Below are 21,755 nucleotides of genomic sequence, written 5' to 3'. Positions count from 1 at the left end.
AGTAACTAAAGAATACTAGACCCTGTACAACAGTACACTGTAACCATGCTGAGATATTTATATGAAAATACAGTACAGTATGGCATAATTATGCTGAAATGGAAAGGTAGTTCTAATAATGAGCACTTATAGTACAGCATTTGTGAGAAGATGAATGGGGTTAAACTTGAAATTTATAGTATTTTATTTACCTGATGACTTATTTTTTACTTTCATTTACAGTTGTACCTCGCTTAATGCGGTCAATTGAACCCACAGGGTACCGCGTTAAGTGAAAACCGCGTTAAGTGAACAACAGAACATATGGGATTAATTCCAATAGAGACTGGTCCGACCCCCAAACTCCATTTTTTGACGACACACAACTATGTTGTAGTAAAAATATTATCTTAACTTTATGATGGTATGCACACACAATTAATAATTAAGAGAAATATCAATAATATTAGGTTTTTTAACACTTACATTAGTAGAAAAGATGGCTGGGCACACGGGGATGGGGGGTTGGTTCCGAGGCAGAGGGCAGATTATTGTCCCTCACCTGTATCACTTGTATCAATTGTATCACTATCCACCACAGAGGCTTGCAGGGCCTCTTTGTCAAACCCCTCAAAGTCCATATAAGTCCATATCCTCACTATAATTATCACTATCACTGACTTGGGCCGGCTGTTGTGGGTGGCGGGTGAAGAACTCGGTAATGTTTTGATGACTGGGCGACCTTGTGCGCATCGTGCCCGCGCCGCTTCCCGCGTATACGAGTAGATGAACTGCGTTAAGTGAAAGTTCGGGTCTGGCGAGGAACCGCGTATATGAGAAATCGCGTTAAGTGAAACCGCGTTAAGTGATTTTAGAAGTACAGTACAGTATATAAGGCTATGATATAATGAGATTTTAAACTGTGTTCTGTAAGTACGGTATGCATATAGCATAATAAGAATGATAATAATAATAATAATAATAATAATAATAGTAATAATAATAATATACGGTTTATTAATAGAGTTGCAGCCGGTGGCTGAAAATATACAAACTTACATGTGATTTAGACATAATAATATACGTTCAATACATTTACAGGGCTGCACATTACATAAATCAGGAGCTGTTTATTATTTTAACAATAGATGGGATGATGCTATTCTTATATCTATCAGTGTGGGCTCTTATGGGCTGAATTTTGTTGTAGTGGCGGACTGCACGAGGTGGGCACTGCCAAACCCTGCTAGTGCGTGGTGGTGGAGGTCACTGAGGGATGGCATTTCCAGGGTAGAGAGAGCGTTTGTTGTAGCCGGAGTAGTCTGCGCTGAGCATGATTCTGCAGGCCCTATTCTGTACCTTCTCTAGCTGACGCTGTTGGGTAGAGTTGAGAGAAGATGAACAGGCTGGTGATGCATGTGTTAATTTAGGGAGAATAAATGCGTTGTAGATAGTCCTCAGCTCTGGCGTGGGTGTCCCAAGAGACCTGAGTCGTCGTAGCATGTAGAGTCGGTACGAGGCTACCTTGATAGTATTGTTTACATGAGCCCTCCAGTCCAGTTTGTGGTCTATAGTTACACCCAGGAGTTTGGCAGACTGCACTCACTGGAGAGGATGGGCACCCACAAGTAACTGCTGGAGCTTGCACTGGAGTGGTGGCGGTATTGAAGTGCATGACTACGGTTTTGGTGTGATTGATTATGACCTTGTTCTCCGTAGTCCATGCCTGTAGCCTGTCCAGGGTGCCTTGTAGCGATGAGTAATCTGGTGAGGTGTTGTCCACCGTAACCCCCACAGTGCAGTCGTCCATGTATTTCCACCTGTGAGGAGTGTCTGATAGAGCGTCGTTGATCAGGATTAGGAAGCACAGTGGGTCCCCTGAACACCGCAGGTGAGGTGTTGGAATGTGGGGACGGAGCCCTGGTACATGACTGCCTGACGACGCTCACTCAGGAAATCAGTGTGCCATGAGACCAGGTTGGTGGGCAGTGATGTCTTACGTTTCTCCAGGTTTTTGTGCAAGAAATCCAGGAAAATAACTAAGCAGTGTGATGTAGAGGAGGTCCTCATATTGCCAAATTGCTGTGGATCAATTGACTGATAAATACTAGCAAATGCCCATTCAAAAACAAGTCTTCACAGAGTAGACTGGGTATGGGGGTAATGGCAAGTGGCCTGAGGTCACTAGGGGACTGTGGGGTGGGGACCTTGGGGATAGGGGTGACAAATGTGGTTTTCCATTCATTGGGGCATTTGCTTTGTCTGAGGGATGCATTAATAATTGAACAGAAGGGGTGGCAAGTTCGACTGAAAATGCCTTGTAAATTTTGATTGGGAGGTCAATTGGGGTTGTAGAGCATTTGGATTTAAATTTAAGGAGTTTGTTGGCAATTTCAAATGGTTGAACACTGGGAGGGGAGGAGGGGTAAGGTAAGTAGGCCGGGAGGAGAGTGAGGTCAAGACTGGGGAGGGTATGACATATGGTAGCAAAGTGATTATTAATTGTCTCAGCTGCCTCCTCACTAGGTAAATGAGAGATAAAGGAAATGTGGTTAAAACCACAGAGATCTTTTACCTTAGAGTACCACTGACCAATGCCGACCTCCTTTAGGCCGTGCACTTTCCTGGGATAATAAGACTTCTTGGCTGACTTGATTTCCCTGATGATCTGGTTATGTAGGCTTTTGGACAGGCAGTTGTTGGTGTAGTATGCCTTGTTGCACTGCTCAATTAGTCTTTTGATACGGGGTGTAATCCATGGGACATCATCGGGGTGGATCCTCAGTGTCTTGGCTGGAAAGAAGTGGTGGTAGGCTTTGGTGATAGTGTCCAGGTAATTATCCCACTTGTTCTGCACTTCGTCTACCGTGATCACTTCAGTCCAGGGATACCGGGTCACCCATTGTCCGAAACGCCGCATGGCAGAGTCAGGGGTAGGTTGGTAAGTCCTGGTGACAACTGGCGGTCGTGAGATGGTAGGTGTAGGTGACCACAGTAGAGACAGGTGGGTGCTCCGCCCCATGGGGGGCAGCGGCTGGGGGGAAGGTAGTGGTTGCTGAGGTCAGTCATGATGAGGTCCAGGGTGGCATTCCCATGTGTAGGAAAGTCAACTATTTGTGCAAGGTGGAGGTGTTGGGTGATGTTGCTGATGTCTAACTCATTAAAGTCACCTCATATCACTAGCTTAGCACATGGAAATCTGGATCTCAGGGAGTCAGCAGTGACTATTATATGAGTAATTAGTGCATTGGCGGTAGGTGAGCGCGGGGGGTGATAAGCCACACAAGCAATGAGGGAGACAAGCTGGCGGGGGTGGGAGGTGGGAGTGACCTTAACCCACAAAATTTCTACATCCTCAGGTACATTAACACCTAGGTGTGATGGTTTAAGGTCACAGCGGCAGTAAGCAACTACACCACCACATACTCTGTCTTTCCTAAGGTGGTGAAATAACTCATAGTTTTCTATGGCACAGATCTCAGGAACAATTTGCCATGCCTCGGTAATCGCCACAATACCTGCACCAACTGACTTCACTGTAACACTGACCTCCTCCACCTTGTTGCATAAAGATGTAACATTGGACAGCAATAGGGATGGTAGGCTGTACCATACTTGCGGCACTTCATAGCGAGCACACTGTCTTTCTGGCACTGGCTTGACTTTCTTATGCTTGCTCGACATGATGATAGGGATTCGTCTGGAAATGCGGCGACCCCATCTGCAGCTGCGGTTGTGAAAGATTCTCAGCGCTTTTAGTAGAGTGATGGTGTGGCATGGAGGATAGCCAGCACCGGACTTCAGCTGGAACTGGTCGGTGCGACGGTATCGTGACACTGGGACGCACATACAGCTCCTCCCCGACTTACGACAGTGTTAGGGACCCAAATCTAGGTCGTAATTCGAAATGGTCGTAAATCGAAATGCTTAGATAATAAACAGAAAATCTAAAATGGGTGTCTCTTTTTTCTCAGCACCACAAAACTCTCACTTTTAAGCTTGCCAGCCATTTTAAAGTGAATTACAAACGAAAATTTTGTCAGTACACAGCGCAGTCACTGACATTGGGACTCAAAATTATGTAATTTTACCAAATTTTGGTACGACTGAGGCAGGTCATAAGTGAGGGCGGTCGTAAGTCGTGTAGGTCGTAAGTCGGGGAGTACCTGTATTCACAAGTTTAGCACTCAGTCACTGACACATTGAAAATACGCACCGTCTTTCCGTAAAAAGTACTGAACTGCTTTAAATTAGCTATAGGTCGACGTGATGACCTTGGCTGCTGTGGAGCGCCAGGGGACACGTCCTCACTCAGTGAGGTCGCCACTGTGTGTGTTCCGACTTGCGTACAAATCCAACTTAAGAATGTACAGTACTCAGGAACGGAACCCATTCGTAACCCGGGGACCTCCTTACAGTACTAAATGATTTTATGGTCAAGTACATACAGGTAGCTTATCCCTCGCTTTCAGATTATGTGCCCCTGGGAGTCAGCAGGGCTGGCCATCTTGGAGAGATGCACAGAGATGTGTTCTCGCTCACTAATCATAACAAACTCCCTCTGTCTCCCACCTCTTCCCCAGCTTGCTTCTTTCGTTCCACCATTTGTCATGTGAGAAGTGCTCATTTTTTTATCTGTCTGTATATGTGCCATTTTTTCATTACCTCTATTCCCCTACTTATTACATAATTGGTTCCGGAGACTTGTTCGTAAGTCCATTAATTTGTAAGTCCAAATTCACCTCTATCGCTTGCAAACACTGTGTTAAATATGAAAAATACCTTATGTACGGCATACCCACGGCACAGTACTCCATCATGCAACGTTGATTTTGGTCCTTCAACCACAAACACAAAAGTTTCTTCATCTTTTCATGCAATTTTCCTATTTTTTTACTTATTATGGTCGATTGCATAGCCACAGAAAGTTTTACATGCTCCATAATTCTTTCTTTGTCCTTTAAAATCATACCAAAATTTTAATAATTCAGTCCAAAAGTATGAGCCACATTTGTCATCTTAACAGCTCTTTCCATGTGCTTCATTATTGCCACATTCGTTTCCATTGTAATCATGCATCTTTTCTTACTCGCGCACTCATCACTGGCACTACCTTTATGCTTCTCGGACATATTGGGGTCAATAATGTCGATAAAAGCCACAAGAAACCAAACTATACCACAGTAACACTTTAAACAACGAGACAACAACAATTAAAATGGCTACTGCTTGGCTGGGAATGTAGGGAGTAGTGCACTAATGTCATCTATTGAACATCGGTAGAACTAACGACTATTGTGCTTTTGCACCGAACAGAAATTTGGACCTACAGACAGGTTTGTTCATTTGTATGAAAGTTCGTCAGTTGAAAGCTCATAAGTAGAGAAGATATTGTACTCCAGATGGGGAAGCACCTCACTCTTGAAGAGCGTTACGAGGGACAGACCGTCTAGATATCTGAACACCCTTCTTATAAGACTTACTAGTTTAGTTGCTTGATTTGCAGTACATTCTTCTCACAATGGTACAAAAACTTCAGTTCATTATCAACATTCACACCCAAGTACTTTTCACATTCGGTCTGTATTAGTGCAGCTTCTTTATTAATGCAGTTTCTTCATCCTGTTAGGACATATGATATGCCTCATTACTGTTGGTACGACCCAGGTGCATCCTCTTACACTTTGTGACATTGAATCTCAGCAGGTATTTCTTCAACCACTCTTGAAGCTGATAGAGATCAATCTGTAGCTCTTTACAGTCTGATTGGTTCTTAATTTTGCAGAATAACTTGGCATCAACTGCAAACATTTGTATGGAGGAGTGTATAGCTTCTGGCATGTCATATATGAAACAAACAAACAATAATGGACCCAGTACACTGCCTTGTGGTACCCCACTTGTCACGGGTATACATGGTGATTTCGTGCCATTAATCACCACACACTGTTTGCAGTCATGAAGAAAGTCTACGATCCACACTAGGACACTTCCCCAAATCCCGTATTTTTCCAGTTAAATTCTCAGCTTTTCATGATGTACGCTGTTGAAAGCCTTGGCAAATTCTCGGTACGTGTTGATATTACCGCCCTGTTCCAGAATTTGAGTCCAAACAGCCTGCACCTAGAGTAATTGTTGTTAAGCAGGAGTGTCTCGGCATAAAACAGTGTTGGTAGTCCTTTACAAGGTTGTTTCGTTTGTTCTGTGAATATTCCCTTATACAAATATTAATTTCTTACACCCCTTTCTCCCTATACAAATGCTATGGTCCCTTAAGGTAATGTACCAAATTTATATTTCATTAATTTCTTAATGCACTAGGTGCTAAATTACAGTACAGGTAGTTAGTTTTTTTTTTTTATGGGGAATAGCCCACCCGGGCACAGGTCATCGACCCACAATGGAGCCAGGGGGGGGGGATAAGAGTAAAAATAAATTAAATATACTGTATGAAGAAAAAAAGACTACAGTATACAGGTATTAATGTACACCACGAAGATGCTGGAAAACCAGCTTTTTGAAGTGAGACAGATTGTAAGAGTATAGAAACACAGAAGAAGGCAGAGCATTCCACAGTTTTGCTGTGTGAAGAAAAAAGGATTTACTGTGATGGGTTATCCTAGTGTGACTGACATCAACACAGAAATGCTGGGCACCACGGGCAAGACGAGTGTTAGGAGCCCACGACCTTGCTGGTGGTACACAGGATGCCAAATCCACCGAACATTGCCCGTTAAAGTCCCTTTAAAAGAGAGAGTGAAGCAACATTGCGGCAAAGAGAAAGGAAAGAGATTATTATCAATTAAAGGAGGAGAGTTAATAAGACGAAATGCCCTTGATTCCACCCTATCTAACAGATGGACAGAAGAAGAGCCACCCCAAAAATGAGAGCAGTACTCCAAGTAACTGCTCAGGAGTGAAGTAGCTACGGCATCTGTACAGCTTTCGGCAGGCAGCTTTAGCAATGTTGTGAATGTGTGGCTTCCATGACATATTAGAGGAAATGGTGAGGCCTAGCATATTTATTTTAGAATTTGGCAGCATGATTGCATCCTGAAATGTGCTTGTGAACCCATTTGCCATTGTGGGTTAGCTAGGGTAAAGTGTGGAAGGTTCTTTTATTGTAAAAGCACAAAATTTATAAAAAATTCCAATTTAATTTAAATCTATGTTTCATTCTTCAGATAATTGATTGTAATTGTGTATATTATGTTCATTCAGTTGACAATTTTCATCTTTAGTGTAAATTTTGACACCCAGATTTTTTTCAAAGGTCTTGGTATATACTGCATTGTAGAATAAGAAAATAAAAGGGTAATGCCATACACCCAGTGCAGGAGCCAGTGCATGCCCAGTATCTGCCAACAGTACATATCAGAGATATGACCAACCGCCCAAGCGGCTAACGAGCCGATCAGTGGCAAAGAGGACAAAAGTAAAAAAAAAAGTAATGAACAATGGACACGACCCCCCCCCCCCATCCTCAGTGCCAGGAGTATATAATAAGTCTACCAATACTTAGACAAAATCACTTTTTTTCTTTCCTTGATTAAGAGATCAATCTTATTCATCATGAAACTTGGCTTTTCATCTTCAAGTATGGGGAAAACTCTTTACTGTCTGTGGGTTGGAGAGTTCTTGAACTCTGATAAACTGCCTCAAAGTCCTTCAAAAAATGACAAGAAAACTTCCTGAAATTTGTAATTACCGATAATTATCAAAGTATAGAAATCCTGAACATAAACTGTATTTACATATGCATATAAGATCCACTTACTGCTGCTGTTGATTTGATAAAGACCAAGAAAGACCAAGGCAACCAGATTGAAGCAGAAGGTGAGAATGGCTCCAGTGACACTTTCAGGAATAGGATAGCCAATCTCAATAGCTAGTTCTACCAACACTGGCATAGTTGCATACTCAAATGACACACCACCTGCCACTGCCACATACACCTGAGCTGTTGGAAATAAAGTTTCTGGGTATTAATATTGTATAAAGAAGTAAATCAGCTTTCACTTACTGTGAAATAAAAATCTCGTATATACTTTTCTGTATATTATTGGCTACCTATACTGAAATTTTGAACAAAATCCATTTTTTGGCCGAAAATGACAAAAATTGTAAGTCTATAGCCTTAAAGGATTTTTGGCCAAAAATACGTTTTCTCTCTGAACTAAAATTTAATGTGCCTAACTATTTAAGTACATCCAGAATAATACACAAGCACCAAGAAATGACCTCGAAAACCCATAAGTGGCGAGTAATTAGCATTGCAAAAGTAATTAAAATATTCTAAAAATCATTTGAATATTTTCTAAAAGCCATTTGAACAAGTTATAATCAAGATATCAAATTTTGGTTAACAGATCCTTAAGCAGCACATTCAGGAGTACCTATACTGAAATTTTGAACAAAATCCATTTTTTGGCCGAAATGAAGAAAATTGTAAGTCTATAGCCTTAAAGGATTTTTGGCCAAAAATACGTTTTCTCTCTGAACTAAAAATAAATGTGCCTAACTATTTAAGTACATCCAGAATAATACACAAGCACCAAGAAATGACCTCAAAAACCCATAAGTGGCGAGTAATTAGCATTACCAAAAGTAATTAAAATATTCTAAAAATCATTTGAACATTTTCTAAAAGCCATTTGAACAAGTTATAATCAAGATATCAAATTTTGGTTAACAGATCCTTAAGCAGCACATTCAGGAGTACCTATACTGAAATTTTGAACAAAATCCATTTTTGGCCGAAAATGACAAAAATTGTAAGTCTATTACCTTAAAGGATTTTTGGCCAAAAAATACTTTTTCTCCCTGAACTAAAATTTAATGTGCCTAACTATTTAAGTACATCCAGAATAATACACAATCACCAAGAAATGACCTCGAAAACCCATAATTGGCGAGTAATTAGCATTGCAAAAGTAATTAAAATATTCTAAAAATCATTTGAACATTTTCTAAAAGCCATTTGAACAAGTTATAATCAAGATATCAAATTTTGGTTAACAGATCCTTAAGCAGCACATTCAGGAGTACCTATACTGAAATTTTGAACAAAATCCATTTTTTGGCCGAAAATGAAAAAATTGTAAGTCTATATGCCTTAAAGGATTTTTGGCCAAAATACTTTTTCTCTCTGAACTAAAATTTAATGTGCCTAACTACTTAAGTACATCCAGAATAATACACAAGCACCAAGAAATGACCTCGAAAACCCATAAGTGGCGAGTAATTAGCATTGCAAAAGTAATTAAATTATTCTAAAAAATCATTTGAACATTTTCTAAAAGCCATTTGAACAAGTTATAATCAAGATATCAAATTTTGGTTAACAGATCCTTAAGCAGCACATTCAGGAGTACCTATACTGAAATTTTGAACAAAATCCATTTTTTGGCCGAAATGACGAAAATTGTAAGTCTAAAGCCTTAAAGGATTATGGGTTTTACGAGGTCATTTCTTGGTGCTTGTGTATTATTCTGGATGTACTAAATTCAAACTTTTACGTTAAATTTAGTTCAGAAAAAAAACATGACCTGACAAAAATCCTTTACAAGGCTGGGTTAATTTCAGAGAAAGGCTGATAATGTGGCTGTTCATTTCAAAAATTTTTTCATATAATTTCTTCAGAAGTCAAAAGTCAGGATGTGTAGTTCATTTCGGCCAAAATGGATTTTGACCTCCTGAGTAACAGTAGGATCTGTAAAATTTGATATCTTGATTATAACTTGTTCAAATGGCTTTTAGAAAATTTTTCAAATGATTTTTAGAATATTTTAATTACTTGCAATGCTAATTACTCGCCACTTATGGGTTTTCGAGGTCATTTCTTGGTGCTTGTGTATTATTCTGGATGTACTTAAATAGTTAGGCACATTAAATTTTAGTTCAGAGCAAGAAATGACCTCGAAAACCCATAAGCAACATACACACCTAGGTCCTTCTCACATTCAATCTCAACTAGCGCAGTTTCCTCATCCCGTTGGGACATATGATACGCCTCCTTACCGTTGGTACGCCCCAGGTGCATCCTCTTACACTTCGTGACATTGAATCTCAGCAGCCATTTCTTCGACCATTCCTGGAGCCCACATAGTTCCTTCTGCAGCTATTCACAGTCAGTTTGGTTCTTAATTTCCCGAAATAACTTAGCGTCATCGGCAAACATTTGTATGGAGGAGTGTACAACGTCAGGTATATCATTTATGAAACAAACAAACAACAGCGGGCCCAATACACTGCCCTGTGGTACCCCACTTGTGACAGGTACGGATGACGATTTCGTGCCATTAATCACCACACACTGCTTACGGTCATGTAAAAAGTCTTCTATCCATGCAAGGACATTTTCCCGAATTCAGTACCCTTCCAGTTTGATTTTCAGCCTTTCATGGGGTACACTGTCGAAAGCCTTGGCAAAATCTAGGTAAATATTGTCGATATTACCACCCTGATCCAGAATATGGGTCCAAATATCCAATACCTTGAGCAATTGTGTTAAGCAGGAGCGCCCCGGCATAAAACCGTGTTGGCAATCCTTTACAAGATTGTTTCGTATTAGATGTTCCATTGCGGCATCTCTAATAATACTCTCAAGTATCTTACATATTATGCTGGTCAGGCTCACTGGTCTATAGTTGTTCGTGGAGTGCCGATCGCCCTTCTGGAAGATAGGACTCACATAAGCCACTTTCCATTCACTGGGGACCATTTGTTCATCCAGGCATTTACAAAACAGGATCTTCAGGGGCTCTGCAAGCTCGTTCCACAACTCTCTTAGCACTCTAGGATGCACCATGTCAGGACCGGGAAATGCCACATAGACGTTCCAGGTTTTTAGTTGTAAAGTAATTTAAGAGAATTTTTTGTGAAATGGTAATACTAAGAGATTCTTATGGTCATGGGTGGGCTTGGGATCGGTTCTATAAAAAGATTTCTTAGTAATGTTCAGGCATTTGTCTATGAAAGATCTAGGGTATTTAAGGTTCAAGCCAATATTATAGATATATTTATATTCCTCATCAATGAATTCCGGGCTGCAAATTCTCAAAGCACGTAAAAACATTGATGAAAATACTGACTGTTTGACTCTATTATGGTTGGCAGAATAATATTCTGCCCACCATAATAGAGTCAAACAGTCTGTACTCACCCGTGGAGATTTGAATTACACGAAAGCGTTTGGGAACTTCGTATTTTCTTTTTCCTTGTGGTTATCAGCATATACCTGGATCACGCGCACCTACAGTGATTTACTTGCATATATATATATATATATATATATATATATATATATATATATATATATATATATATATATATATATATATATATATATATATATGTGTGTGTGTGTGTGTGTGTGTGTGTGTGTGTGTGTGTAATAATAATAATAATAATAATAATTAACGGTTTATTGAAAGAGCTTGACAGCCAGAAGGCTGAAAATATACAGTTACATATTTGGGGAATGGGTTACGAGTTACAAATAATATACAAGTGACATAAGTGACACAAATAAGACATATAGTAACTTAGATGGGGATCAGCTCAAAATACAGTTCATTTCAACATAGTGACAGTGTAGGGAGCAGTGTTTACTGGGAGTGAATACACTGATTTATTACATGTTATTGATAATTTTTACAATGGTTGGGACTGGGCTGTTCTTATAGCGATCAGTTCGTGCACGTATGGGCTGGATGCGGTTGTGGTGTCGAACAGCAATTCTCGGACAGGGGATCTCAGGTGGTAGTAGGGGCCGGTGTCGGGGATGGTGTAGAAGCTTCTTACCAAATTTGCAGATGAGGCCGTGGTGATGGTCAGTGAGAGTCGAAAGGGTCAGTGTGTTGAGCGCTTCTTGATATGTGGAGTAGGAAGGGGAGAGAATAATCTTGCATGCCCTCTTTTGCACTTTTTCTAGGTGTTTACGTTGTGTGGCATTTAGGGAGGAAGACCAGGTGGGGGAGGCATAGGTGAGCTTGGGAAGTATGAATGTTGTGTGTATATGTATGTTAATAAATTAGTGTCTAACTATATATCCAATGTGTGTGTGTTTGTGTGTCAGACATCAATAAGGTCACCTGATAATAATATCGCTATCGCCGAGGAACATCACCACAACAAGTTATCTTGATAAACCTTGGGAGGGGGAACTGGGACTTTGACTCATAGTTAGGCTTGTCTGCTACCGAGTGATAATGTCCATCTACGACATAGAGTATATTCCTGCTTACAGTACTTGTATACTATCTGTTGTTGCTATGTGCGATGCGAAAAAGCACCACATTGTCACCCTACAGTGTCTTTACTACCACAATTTGAATATTTTTCAAGCAATTACATGATGCGAAAAAAAGAGTCAACTACTCAACTATACTGGTAAAGGTAACTTACCGTAGGGTTTGTGTAAATTGTAAAAGGTGAACAAAATGTAAATTTTACTGTATAGACCTTCTTCAATTTGTTTAGATTTTATACAATGTCACGGATTCATGGTTATTCCCGAATCCATAATTAACTTTCATGGACTTTTTCTGTTGGTTTTATTATGTTGGCTATCTAGGTTCTGTAATGTTTTAATTCCAACTGTCATATGATCGGTTATTCCTTTTATGAAGCATAGCCATTGTGCCTTGTCTGTCTCTTGCTTGTCATGATTACCTAGTATTTTGAGGTAGGCACTGGAGGAATTAATCCACCTCTGTTTGGTCAGCGGGTCGCATGGGGATGATTCATCACCTTGTTTGTTGGATGAGGAGTGATCTTCAGCCTAATGTCTTTAGTGAGACAAATTATGAGTCTTGGTACAGTTCCGGGGGTAATTAGCGCGTTTTTTCCCAGCTGAAAAGAGATGCCCCGTCCCCTCCTCAAGAGTTACAGCTGCTTGGCTGTTGCAAACCTGTCAGATTTTGTAATGAGTAATGGTGTATTTCTAAATGAGTTTTTTTCATAAAGACCGTTTCTGACGAGAAAGATATTTAGCTAAATTTATAGAGATACATACCTTCATTATGTCAAACATAGACACGTAGGAAGTTTATCAGAAGTATTACACGTGAATTAACTGATAAACTCTGGTAGCAAATTCACGCTTTCGGAGGATGCATTTAATATATACTTATTTTTACCCACAATAAGACATACTAAGACAAATTACATATCAGTAATAGTACATTATGCAAAAACAACATTTTAAAAGATCAGAATCACATTGAAATATTACACGGCCGTTAGCAGAGGCGGGAAAAATATGAAGTAGTTCCCTTATCCTCTTTGCCATTGTTCAACTTCATTCTGTATTAGATAATTATTAGACCAAGAAAGAGTACAGTACTGCCTTCAAACATGTAATTCATACACGTTAAGATGTTGTGCATACTGTGTAGGCAAAAGTTACCACGTCGCTCAACTAGTGTGAGAGCTGAAATTGAAGTTTCCTTTGAACGCAGCAGAAATCATCAACTTGGGGGTAACAACTGGGTCATATCTTCAACTGCGAATAATTTTAGGTCAAAGTTTTCATATCAACAAATGAACTCATTGGAAATAATGACTTTCTTCGGCTAATCTTATAGTACCTGTCATTATCACCTAAGATTCAACATTCACAATAACCCTATACGTACAGTACAGTGTACTGTAAACTTAAGATTAAACATTCACAATAACATTGGATTAGGAATCGAGATTCATGTATACGCTCATGATTAGGGCTCAGCAATTCTGTATTTACCCGAAATCCCAGGTGAACCCTGTTATTCTCTGCAAATACCACCTCTCCAGGATCGCCCACTGGTCCCCAGGTAGGGTCGTCCTCTACACTGATGGTTCTGTTGACCTCGCTACAGGTAGGGCCGGGGCTGGTGTCTACATCTCCCGTCCGGATGCCCCTGAGCCTATCAAACTGTCTCTCAGAGTTTCTGACGGGGCATCCTCCACTCAGGCTGAACTAATAGCCCTCCTTGCTGCCCTTCTCGCTGAGGAAGAAGCAGATGGTTTCTGCCCCTTGCTTGTCTGCTGCGATTCCAGGTCTGCTCTCGACGGGATCGCATTTGGATCAGGGGAAAATAAGGACCTCATCCTCCGAATACGAGGGTTAACATCCACACTTCAGGACGCAGGCCGTCCTGTGACATTCCTATGGATACCCAGTCATGTCGGTATCTTGGGGAATGAGGCAGCAGATGGCCTTGCCAAGACTGGCTGCAACAAGGCCACACCTGACTACGTTGTTCCTCGAACACTTTTACAGCTTAGGACCCAAATTCGCCGCAAACAGAGAGAAGCTCGGGAAGCAGCCATCCCCTGGACTCCCCGCCCACCTGGTACGATGTCCTCCGTAAACTTCCTGACCTCTCGTACGTCTACGGGAAAGGGTCTCGGAAAGGGGACGTGATTGCTGCACGTATCATCATTGGGTATGACTTTGCTTGGGAGATTGGTATCCCCGCATCCCCTAAGCAACACTCTTGTGCATTATGCAGAAGACCCGACAGCAGCACCCTTATCCACTACCTACTAAGATGTCCCCACACACAAAGCTTCCGTGACGCCTGCTGAACCACCACTTCACGACCCCCTGACGGAGACACGATGATCCTCCCCATACTGGCCAGATATTTTGTAAATAATATTGATTATGTGTTAAAGGAATATCCTTCCTTCCTTACGCTTTAGTAAGCCCCTTTATAATATTTATACTGTATATACTTGTCACACTTGCCAGATGCTTCTGGTGTCATTGTACAGGGGTACCTAGTGACAGCACCAGGATCCCGCTTCCTCTATCAAGGAATAAACAATTGAAATTGAAAATTGAATTCTGTATTTTTATACTTACTTGATACAGCGTCTGGCTGAAATATTGTAGCGTAGTATCCACTACAATATCATACATTCACAGACACGGATGTAGACTTTAACAATCATATATTCACACATACACTTTATACAGTACATATATTTGACATAGGGCTCAATAATCATACACACAATTGATATGGTAGAGCTGAGCAAAAATCACACGTTCAGACAAACACTTGAGATAGGGATCAATGATCATTATAACGACACAATCATGGGTAAATGGGCAGTTAGTATGATATTTTCCTTAACCAGAGAAGTTTTCCTTGTGTTGTCAATTCTATACTAAAATGAATTATCCACCTTAGTATGTGTGATATCTGAACAAATCCTAAGTACATGTATTTTCCTTACGGAAAACTTTAATTTAATAGAAAATAGATTATGCTGAAACCTCATAAAAAAAATACAGTCGGGAGGAGATAATTAAGTGATCTTGGTGCGTATGCTCCCCTTCCCCCCACCCCCAACAGCTGCGCACGACCCGCACCCGTGCCTATCACTTTGTTCTCTCCACACGACACCCTTGATGAGACGCTATATATGTTTCCGCTTTTGTGATATGCTCATAAACTCATCATCTCTCTTACTGCACCCAGATATCAACAGCAGAACAGTCACCACCACCGTCATGCCTTGTGGATGTGGAAGTGAGTATATTTTGATTTTTGGATCACGCAGGTTTATTTTGATGATTTAGTTATTATTTTCCTTTACCTATTCCCTGGCGTCACATCAAAACGAATCAAATTAGTGCAACAAGCGAGAGTAAAGTGTGTTGTTATCCACAGCCTCATGCAAGTGTGGGTCCGGAGCCTGTTGCTGCGGCACCAACTGTAACTGTGCCTCTTGTCCCAGCAAGAAGTCCTGCTCGTGCTCAGATGGCAACTGTAACTACACTTTTCATTTCTAAGACTCAGTTATCATATTCTTATTTGTTATATCCTACAAACCTCTTTATACTTAACTAGTAGATTGGTGGTAATTTATTTTGTTTTTATTTAAATCCCTTGATCTATATCGCTTAATTTTAACTGTGCAAGAAGTAAAATATATTTTATCCTGTCGACAGGTGGGTCCAGCTGCCAGTGTAAGTCTTCTGCCTGTTGCTGTGGGACCGACTGTAAGTGCAGCCCCTGTCCCATGAAGTAGTCCATCTCAATAAATACAAGCGCCCAGGGCACCAGCTGATACCACTACACCTGGCGCTGGTGGACACGTCATCTAGTGGTCATGTGACGTTGGTAGACTTGCAGATAATAGATCAATATACTGTGACTGCAAGTTGATCAAAACTATAAATTAGATCTGCCATTACTATGCTCTTTATTTGTACGTACATCACTGACATGTTTAGGATAACTTTAGAATCTTATGTACTGTACTGTAGTGTTTATGATATTTATCATAGTCATTAACAAATGTAATAAATTGACACACATAACTTGAGATTTAATAATCATTGATATAAATAAGAGAACAGTCCCTTTGTGAGCTTTTTTTTTTATTACCCTGCCCACCACTATTGAACAATGTCCTGTATGTATCTAAAATAACTAGAGAACTGTTTTGCTGATTTGCATCAAACTCTGTAGGTTTTATCAATATGTTACAAGGTTTATAGGATAAACTTTTGGACTAAAGCACCTCGGTACCCAGAGAGATAGGGCAGGCAAGAGGTGACTTAATAGAAGTTTATAAACATCTCTGAGGACATTATTCAGACGAGTGTTCATACCTGGAGCTTGCGTTTGCCTGCCCCACTAGGATTCACATTAAGGTTGAAGAAGCCACAAGTTCCGAAATTGTCAGGGCAAACTTTTTGCAGTGAGAGTTGTGAATTCTTGAAACAATCTGCCAGAGAGAGTTGTGACGACACCGAGTGCGAGCTCATTCAAGACAAAACTTGAACAACACTGGCGCAGGTACAGATACATTCTTGAACCAGTACATATCCAATTTTCCAGTATTTGCCAGCAGTGCGTAACAGAGACGTGACCGAACGCACTAGTCAATCAGTGTGACGAAGAGGGTTAGTAAAAGTGCTAATCGACTTGTGTTGTAATGGTCAGCATCCTCGCCTCGCAAACGAGCGGACCCGAGTTCGATCCTCGGGCAGGGTGGAACTATGGGTAAGTTTCTTTACGCCATTTGCCTGTGTCTACCCCCAGCAGTAATTGGGAACCTGGATGTTAATAGATTTGCGGATCGTATTCCGGGGTAATGGGTAGCCACTAGCCAGTGCAGTTGGCGAGTTGTCCGGTCCTCTCGGACTATTCCTTGACACTGGGTCATGCAGCTCGTTAACTTAGAGTGTGGTGTTTGCACAATAAAAACAGGATATTTTAAAAGTTAAAGGAAAAGATGTTTTGTCAGGGTTAAAGAAAACAATGACATGAAACTGTCTTCAGTGGTGACTATACGTATTCAGTTACAGAAACGGCGTCACTACTTCAATATTTACCATGTCATGATAATGATTCACGGACAGGGTTTGCATTCAGTCGATGATGTTACATTAATTATTGATTACGTCCAGGCAACATCCCTTACTACTGTACTCCTAATAGCCTCCACCACCAAAATATCCCCCAGTCTCCAATACAACTCCCAGCCCCCACCACCAAAATATCCCCCAGTCTCCAATACAACTCCCAGCCCCCACCACCAATACATCAACGGTCTCAAACACAACTTCTAGCCTCCACCACCAACACATCCCCCAGTCTACAACACAACTCCTAGCCACCACCACAAACACATCCCTTGGTCTCCAACACAACTAGCCTCCACCACCAACACATAAGAACAAAAGAAAATAAGGAGTCTGCAATAGCAGATTGGCCTGTGCATGGCAGCTCCTGTCAAGAGTTACAACCACTCTCTATCGTCCATGAATCTATCTAGCCTCCTTTTATAAATTTCCAGCAACCCAGCACTTATACAAAGTTGCTATGCTTGTTCCACTCATCTACCACCCTATTTGTGAACCAGTTCATTCCTATCTCCCTCCTAAACCTAAACTTATCCAACTTAAATCCGTTGCTTCGAGTCCTATCCTGCTCGGATATTATAAGAACTTTGTCTCTATCTTCTTTATTGATTCCTTTCACCCACTTGAATACTTCTATCATATCTCCCTGCACTCTTCGTCTTTCTAGGGAATGCAAGTTTAGTTTCTTTAATCTATTTACATAGGGAAGGTTTCCAAGTCCTGGAATTATTTTTGTCATTCTTCGCTGCACCGACTCCAGTGAATTGATATCCATTCTATAATTAGGGCGCCAGAACTGAACAGCATAATCGAGGTGCGGCCTGACTAGCGCAAGATATAGTTGCAATATGACCTCCGCACTCTTATTACTTACATGTACCTCCCTTTTCTCGGCTTAAGAGTGCCCTTAAGTCTCTTTCACAAGTCGACTTCTCTAGTTTCATGTTGTTAAGGCTGTGTACATTGACAGTACTGTATTTGTTCTTCCAATATTAAGTACACTGCAATTGCTGGTGTTGAATTTCATTTGCCATTTTTCGGACCACTCCTCCAGTTTATTTAAATCCTCCTGTAGTGCATTTGCATCCTGCCCTGAGTTAATCTGCCGCCCTATTTTGGTGTCATCCGCAAACTTGCTTATGTCACTGCTGATCCCAGTATCTAATCTAGATCGTTTATGTAGATTATGAACAAGAGTGGGCCCAGTACTGACCCATGGGGAACCCCACTAGTTACACAGCCCCACTCAGATTTAAAACCATCTACGCTGACCTGTTTTCTATCGGTGAGCCACGATTTTATCCAATTTAAAACTTTCCCCTCGATACCATGAGCCAAACTTTTCTCAGAAGCTTCTGATGCGGTACCGTCAAATGCTTTGCTAAAGTCTAAGTAAATAACATAGTAATTTTCGTCATTATCTACTACCTCATAAACTTTCCTAAAAATCGTCAGCAGATTTGTTAGACAAGATATTCCCTTTGAAAATCCATGTTGAGAGTCGTGGATTAATTTGTTTTTCTCTAAATGCGATCGGATGCTATTTGCTATAATTGATTCAAGAAATTTCCCAACCATTGACGTCAAACTAATCGGCTGGTAATTTGACACTGATGCTGTCCCCCTTTTTGAATATGGGTACTACATTTGCCTGTCTCCACAAATCTGGCATAACGCGTTTCTAATGATTTGGTCAATAAATTTACGAGGGGTCCGCTAATGTTCCATACACTCTTTCAAAACTCGAGGGAAAATTTCATCTGGCCCTGGGGATTTTGTCTTCTTTAATTTATTTATCTTCTTAAAAGCATCCTCTTTTCTGGTAGTGATATCCTTTAGTTTCTCTTCTTCATTTCCCTTAAATATCAGTTCCACCTCAGGCATTTCCTTGTGAATTTCTTCAGTGAAAACTGATAAGTAGCTGTTTAATGCTTTGCTTATTTCCTTACTATCATCGATCACTTCCCCTCTCTCTGATTTTAAAGGCCCCACTTTGTCCTTGATCTTTGTGCTATATACCTGGAAAAATCCCTTGGGATACGCCTTGGATTCTCTTGCTATCCTGATTTCGTAGTCCCTCTTTGCCTTCTGTAAATTTTTCTAAACATTCGAAGATACTTCCTTATACCTATCTCTGAGATACTCCTCCTGCCCATATCTGTGATTCCTATCTTATTACTGGATTACTAAATGTAATGACTGATTGATTATGACAAAGGATAAGCAATGACTTAGATGGATGTTGGAAATTAATGGAACTCATTAAATCATCATTTATCAAGTATAAATCATGGAATGTCGGGTGGTGGAGTGAATTTCTACGTAGATACACCATAATCTCCTGTAAGTAACCAGTGTGAAGGTATCTAACTCTACGGTAAGAAATATAAGGAACATAAAACTGTAATATAATAATACTGTATTAATAGCCTATATAACATCCACGCCTAGACTCATTAAATCCACGACAATTTTAAACTTTCATTTTTTCCGTCACCTTGAATGCTTTTCTCTTTTGTCGGATCGCCAATATGGCTTTTGCCAGGAGAGATCTACTGGTGATATGCTCTCCTACTGCACCCATCTTTGGTCATCCTCTCTTAGGGATTATGGAGAAACTTTCGTCGTGGCCCTAGACATTTCCAAAGCATTTGACAGGGTATGGCACAAGTCTTTGCTTTATAAACTTCCTTCTTATGGTTTCACTCCCCCACTTTGTTCTCTAATTTCTAGCTTCCTTGAGAACTGATCTATAGCAGTTGTTGTTGAGGGATCGATCTTTTGCTTTTTCTCTACCAATAGTGGTGTCCCACAGGGTTCTGTTCGTTCACCTACTCTTTCTTCTTTTTATCAATAATTTACTTCACAGTACGACTAATTCTATCCATTCTTACGCTGATGATTCTACTCTTCACTCTTTTTCTCATTTTTCCCTTCCCCTAACTCTCAAATTAGGTCTGTTTCTAGAGCTGATATCATTTCATCTATCAAGGCGGATGTGTGCAGCATATCCAAATGGGGAGGTAGAAACTTGGTTAAATTCAATAGTAATAAAACTCAGTATTTACCAATTACACTTTCCAAATTAGATGATCTCCCACCAATCACATTTCAGGATGCAATCATTCTGCCAAATTCTAAAATAGAAATACTAGCCCTCACCATTTCCTCTAATACAGTATAGTCTCGTTTTACGCTGTCAATTAAACCCATGGAGGTCCGCGTATAACGCGAAATGCGTAAACAAAATAACAGAACATATGGGATTAATTGAAATAAAGGCTGGGCCGACCGCCAGACTACACTTTTTCCGACACAATACGTACGTTGTAGTAAAAATATCATCTTAATTTTATGATGGTATGCACACACAATTAATATTTAAGAGAAATATCAATAATATTAGGTTTTTTAACACTTACGTAAGTAGAAGAGATGGCTGGGCACAGGGGGATGGGGGGTTAGTTCCGAGGCAGATTATTGGCCCTCACCTGTATCACTTGTATCACCTGTATCACTATCCACCACAGAGGCTAGCAGGGCCTCCTTGTCAATCCCCTCATAGTCCATATCCTCACTATCACTGACTTGGGTTGGCTGTGGTGGGTGGCAGGTGAAGAACTCGGTAATGTTTTGTTGACTGGGCAAGCAAGGTTAAATAGACCAATCACAGCTCGCGGCGGAGGGGATGCGTGGGTGGTAAGGATGCATGGACCAATCACAGTCCGAAACGTCATCTGACGTCAGCAGTGACGTAAGAGCGACCTAGCGCACAGCTTGTCCGCGCCGCTTCCTGCGTAAATTCAGGAATGTACCACGTAACTAATAATTGGCGCGTCTGGACAGGTGCCGCGTAAATGACCAACCGCGTAAGGAAAATCCGCGTAAACCGAGACTATACTGTATGTCATGGAAGCCACACATCCACAACATTGCTAAAGCCGTCTCCTGAAAGCTGGGAATGCTGTACAGCTGTAGCTACTTCACTCCTGAACAGTTGCTTCAAGTTTATAAGGGATTCATTCATCCTAACTTGGAGTACTGCTCTCATATCTGGGGTGGCTCTTCTTCTGTCCATCTGTTAGATCGGGTGGATTCGTCCTTTAGTTAATAAACTTTCTTCCCTTTCTCTTTGCCGCAATGTTGCTTCACTCACTCTCTTATACAGGTACAGTGGTCCCTCGGTTAACGAACACACTTCGTTCCAGAAGGTCGTTCGTAAACCGAAACCATTGTTTTAATGGGATTTTGGGTAATTGGTTCCAGCTCATCGAAAAATACATACAAACTAAAAATAAATGCAGTAAAGTACAATTACTTTGAGGTGTGCATGTAGAAGGCGCCTGGTTGATGATGATTATGATGATTGGAATTAGAAGTGGGGGTGGAGGAGAAGGGAGAAGAG

General features: G+C 40.8%; 2 protein-coding genes across 6 annotated transcripts in view; one reads left to right on the top strand and one right to left on the bottom strand.

The window, feature by feature from the left end:
* The window catches only part of LOC121858339 (solute carrier family 49 member 4 homolog), a 121,240-nt gene that overhangs the window by 1,280 nt on the left and 98,205 nt on the right, over positions 1-21,755 (bottom strand). For all 5 annotated transcript variants that reach the window (XM_042354737.1, XM_042354735.1, XM_042354738.1 and 2 more), the window contains one exon: positions 7,757-7,939. In XM_042354737.1, the coding sequence (XP_042210671.1) occupies positions 7,757-7,939 (183 nt within the window). The remainder of the gene's footprint in view (positions 1-7,756; positions 7,940-21,755) is intronic.
* Positions 15,351-16,350, top strand: LOC121858340 (copper-specific metallothionein-2-like). Its single transcript, XM_042354742.1, has 3 exons — positions 15,351-15,506; positions 15,648-15,746; positions 15,929-16,350. The coding sequence occupies exons 1-3, from the start codon at positions 15,386-15,388 to the stop codon at positions 16,006-16,008; spliced, it is 300 nt and encodes a 99-aa protein (XP_042210676.1). The 5' UTR covers positions 15,351-15,385; the 3' UTR covers positions 16,009-16,350.

This window comes from Homarus americanus, unplaced genomic scaffold (assembly GCF_018991925.1).
Source record: "Homarus americanus isolate GMGI-L3 unplaced genomic scaffold, GMGI_Hamer_2.0 scaffold57980, whole genome shotgun sequence".
NCBI lineage: Eukaryota > Metazoa > Arthropoda > Malacostraca > Decapoda > Nephropidae > Homarus > Homarus americanus.
Note: the sequence above shows the minus strand (reverse complement) of the source record. Positions and strands in the feature narration are given on the sequence as shown.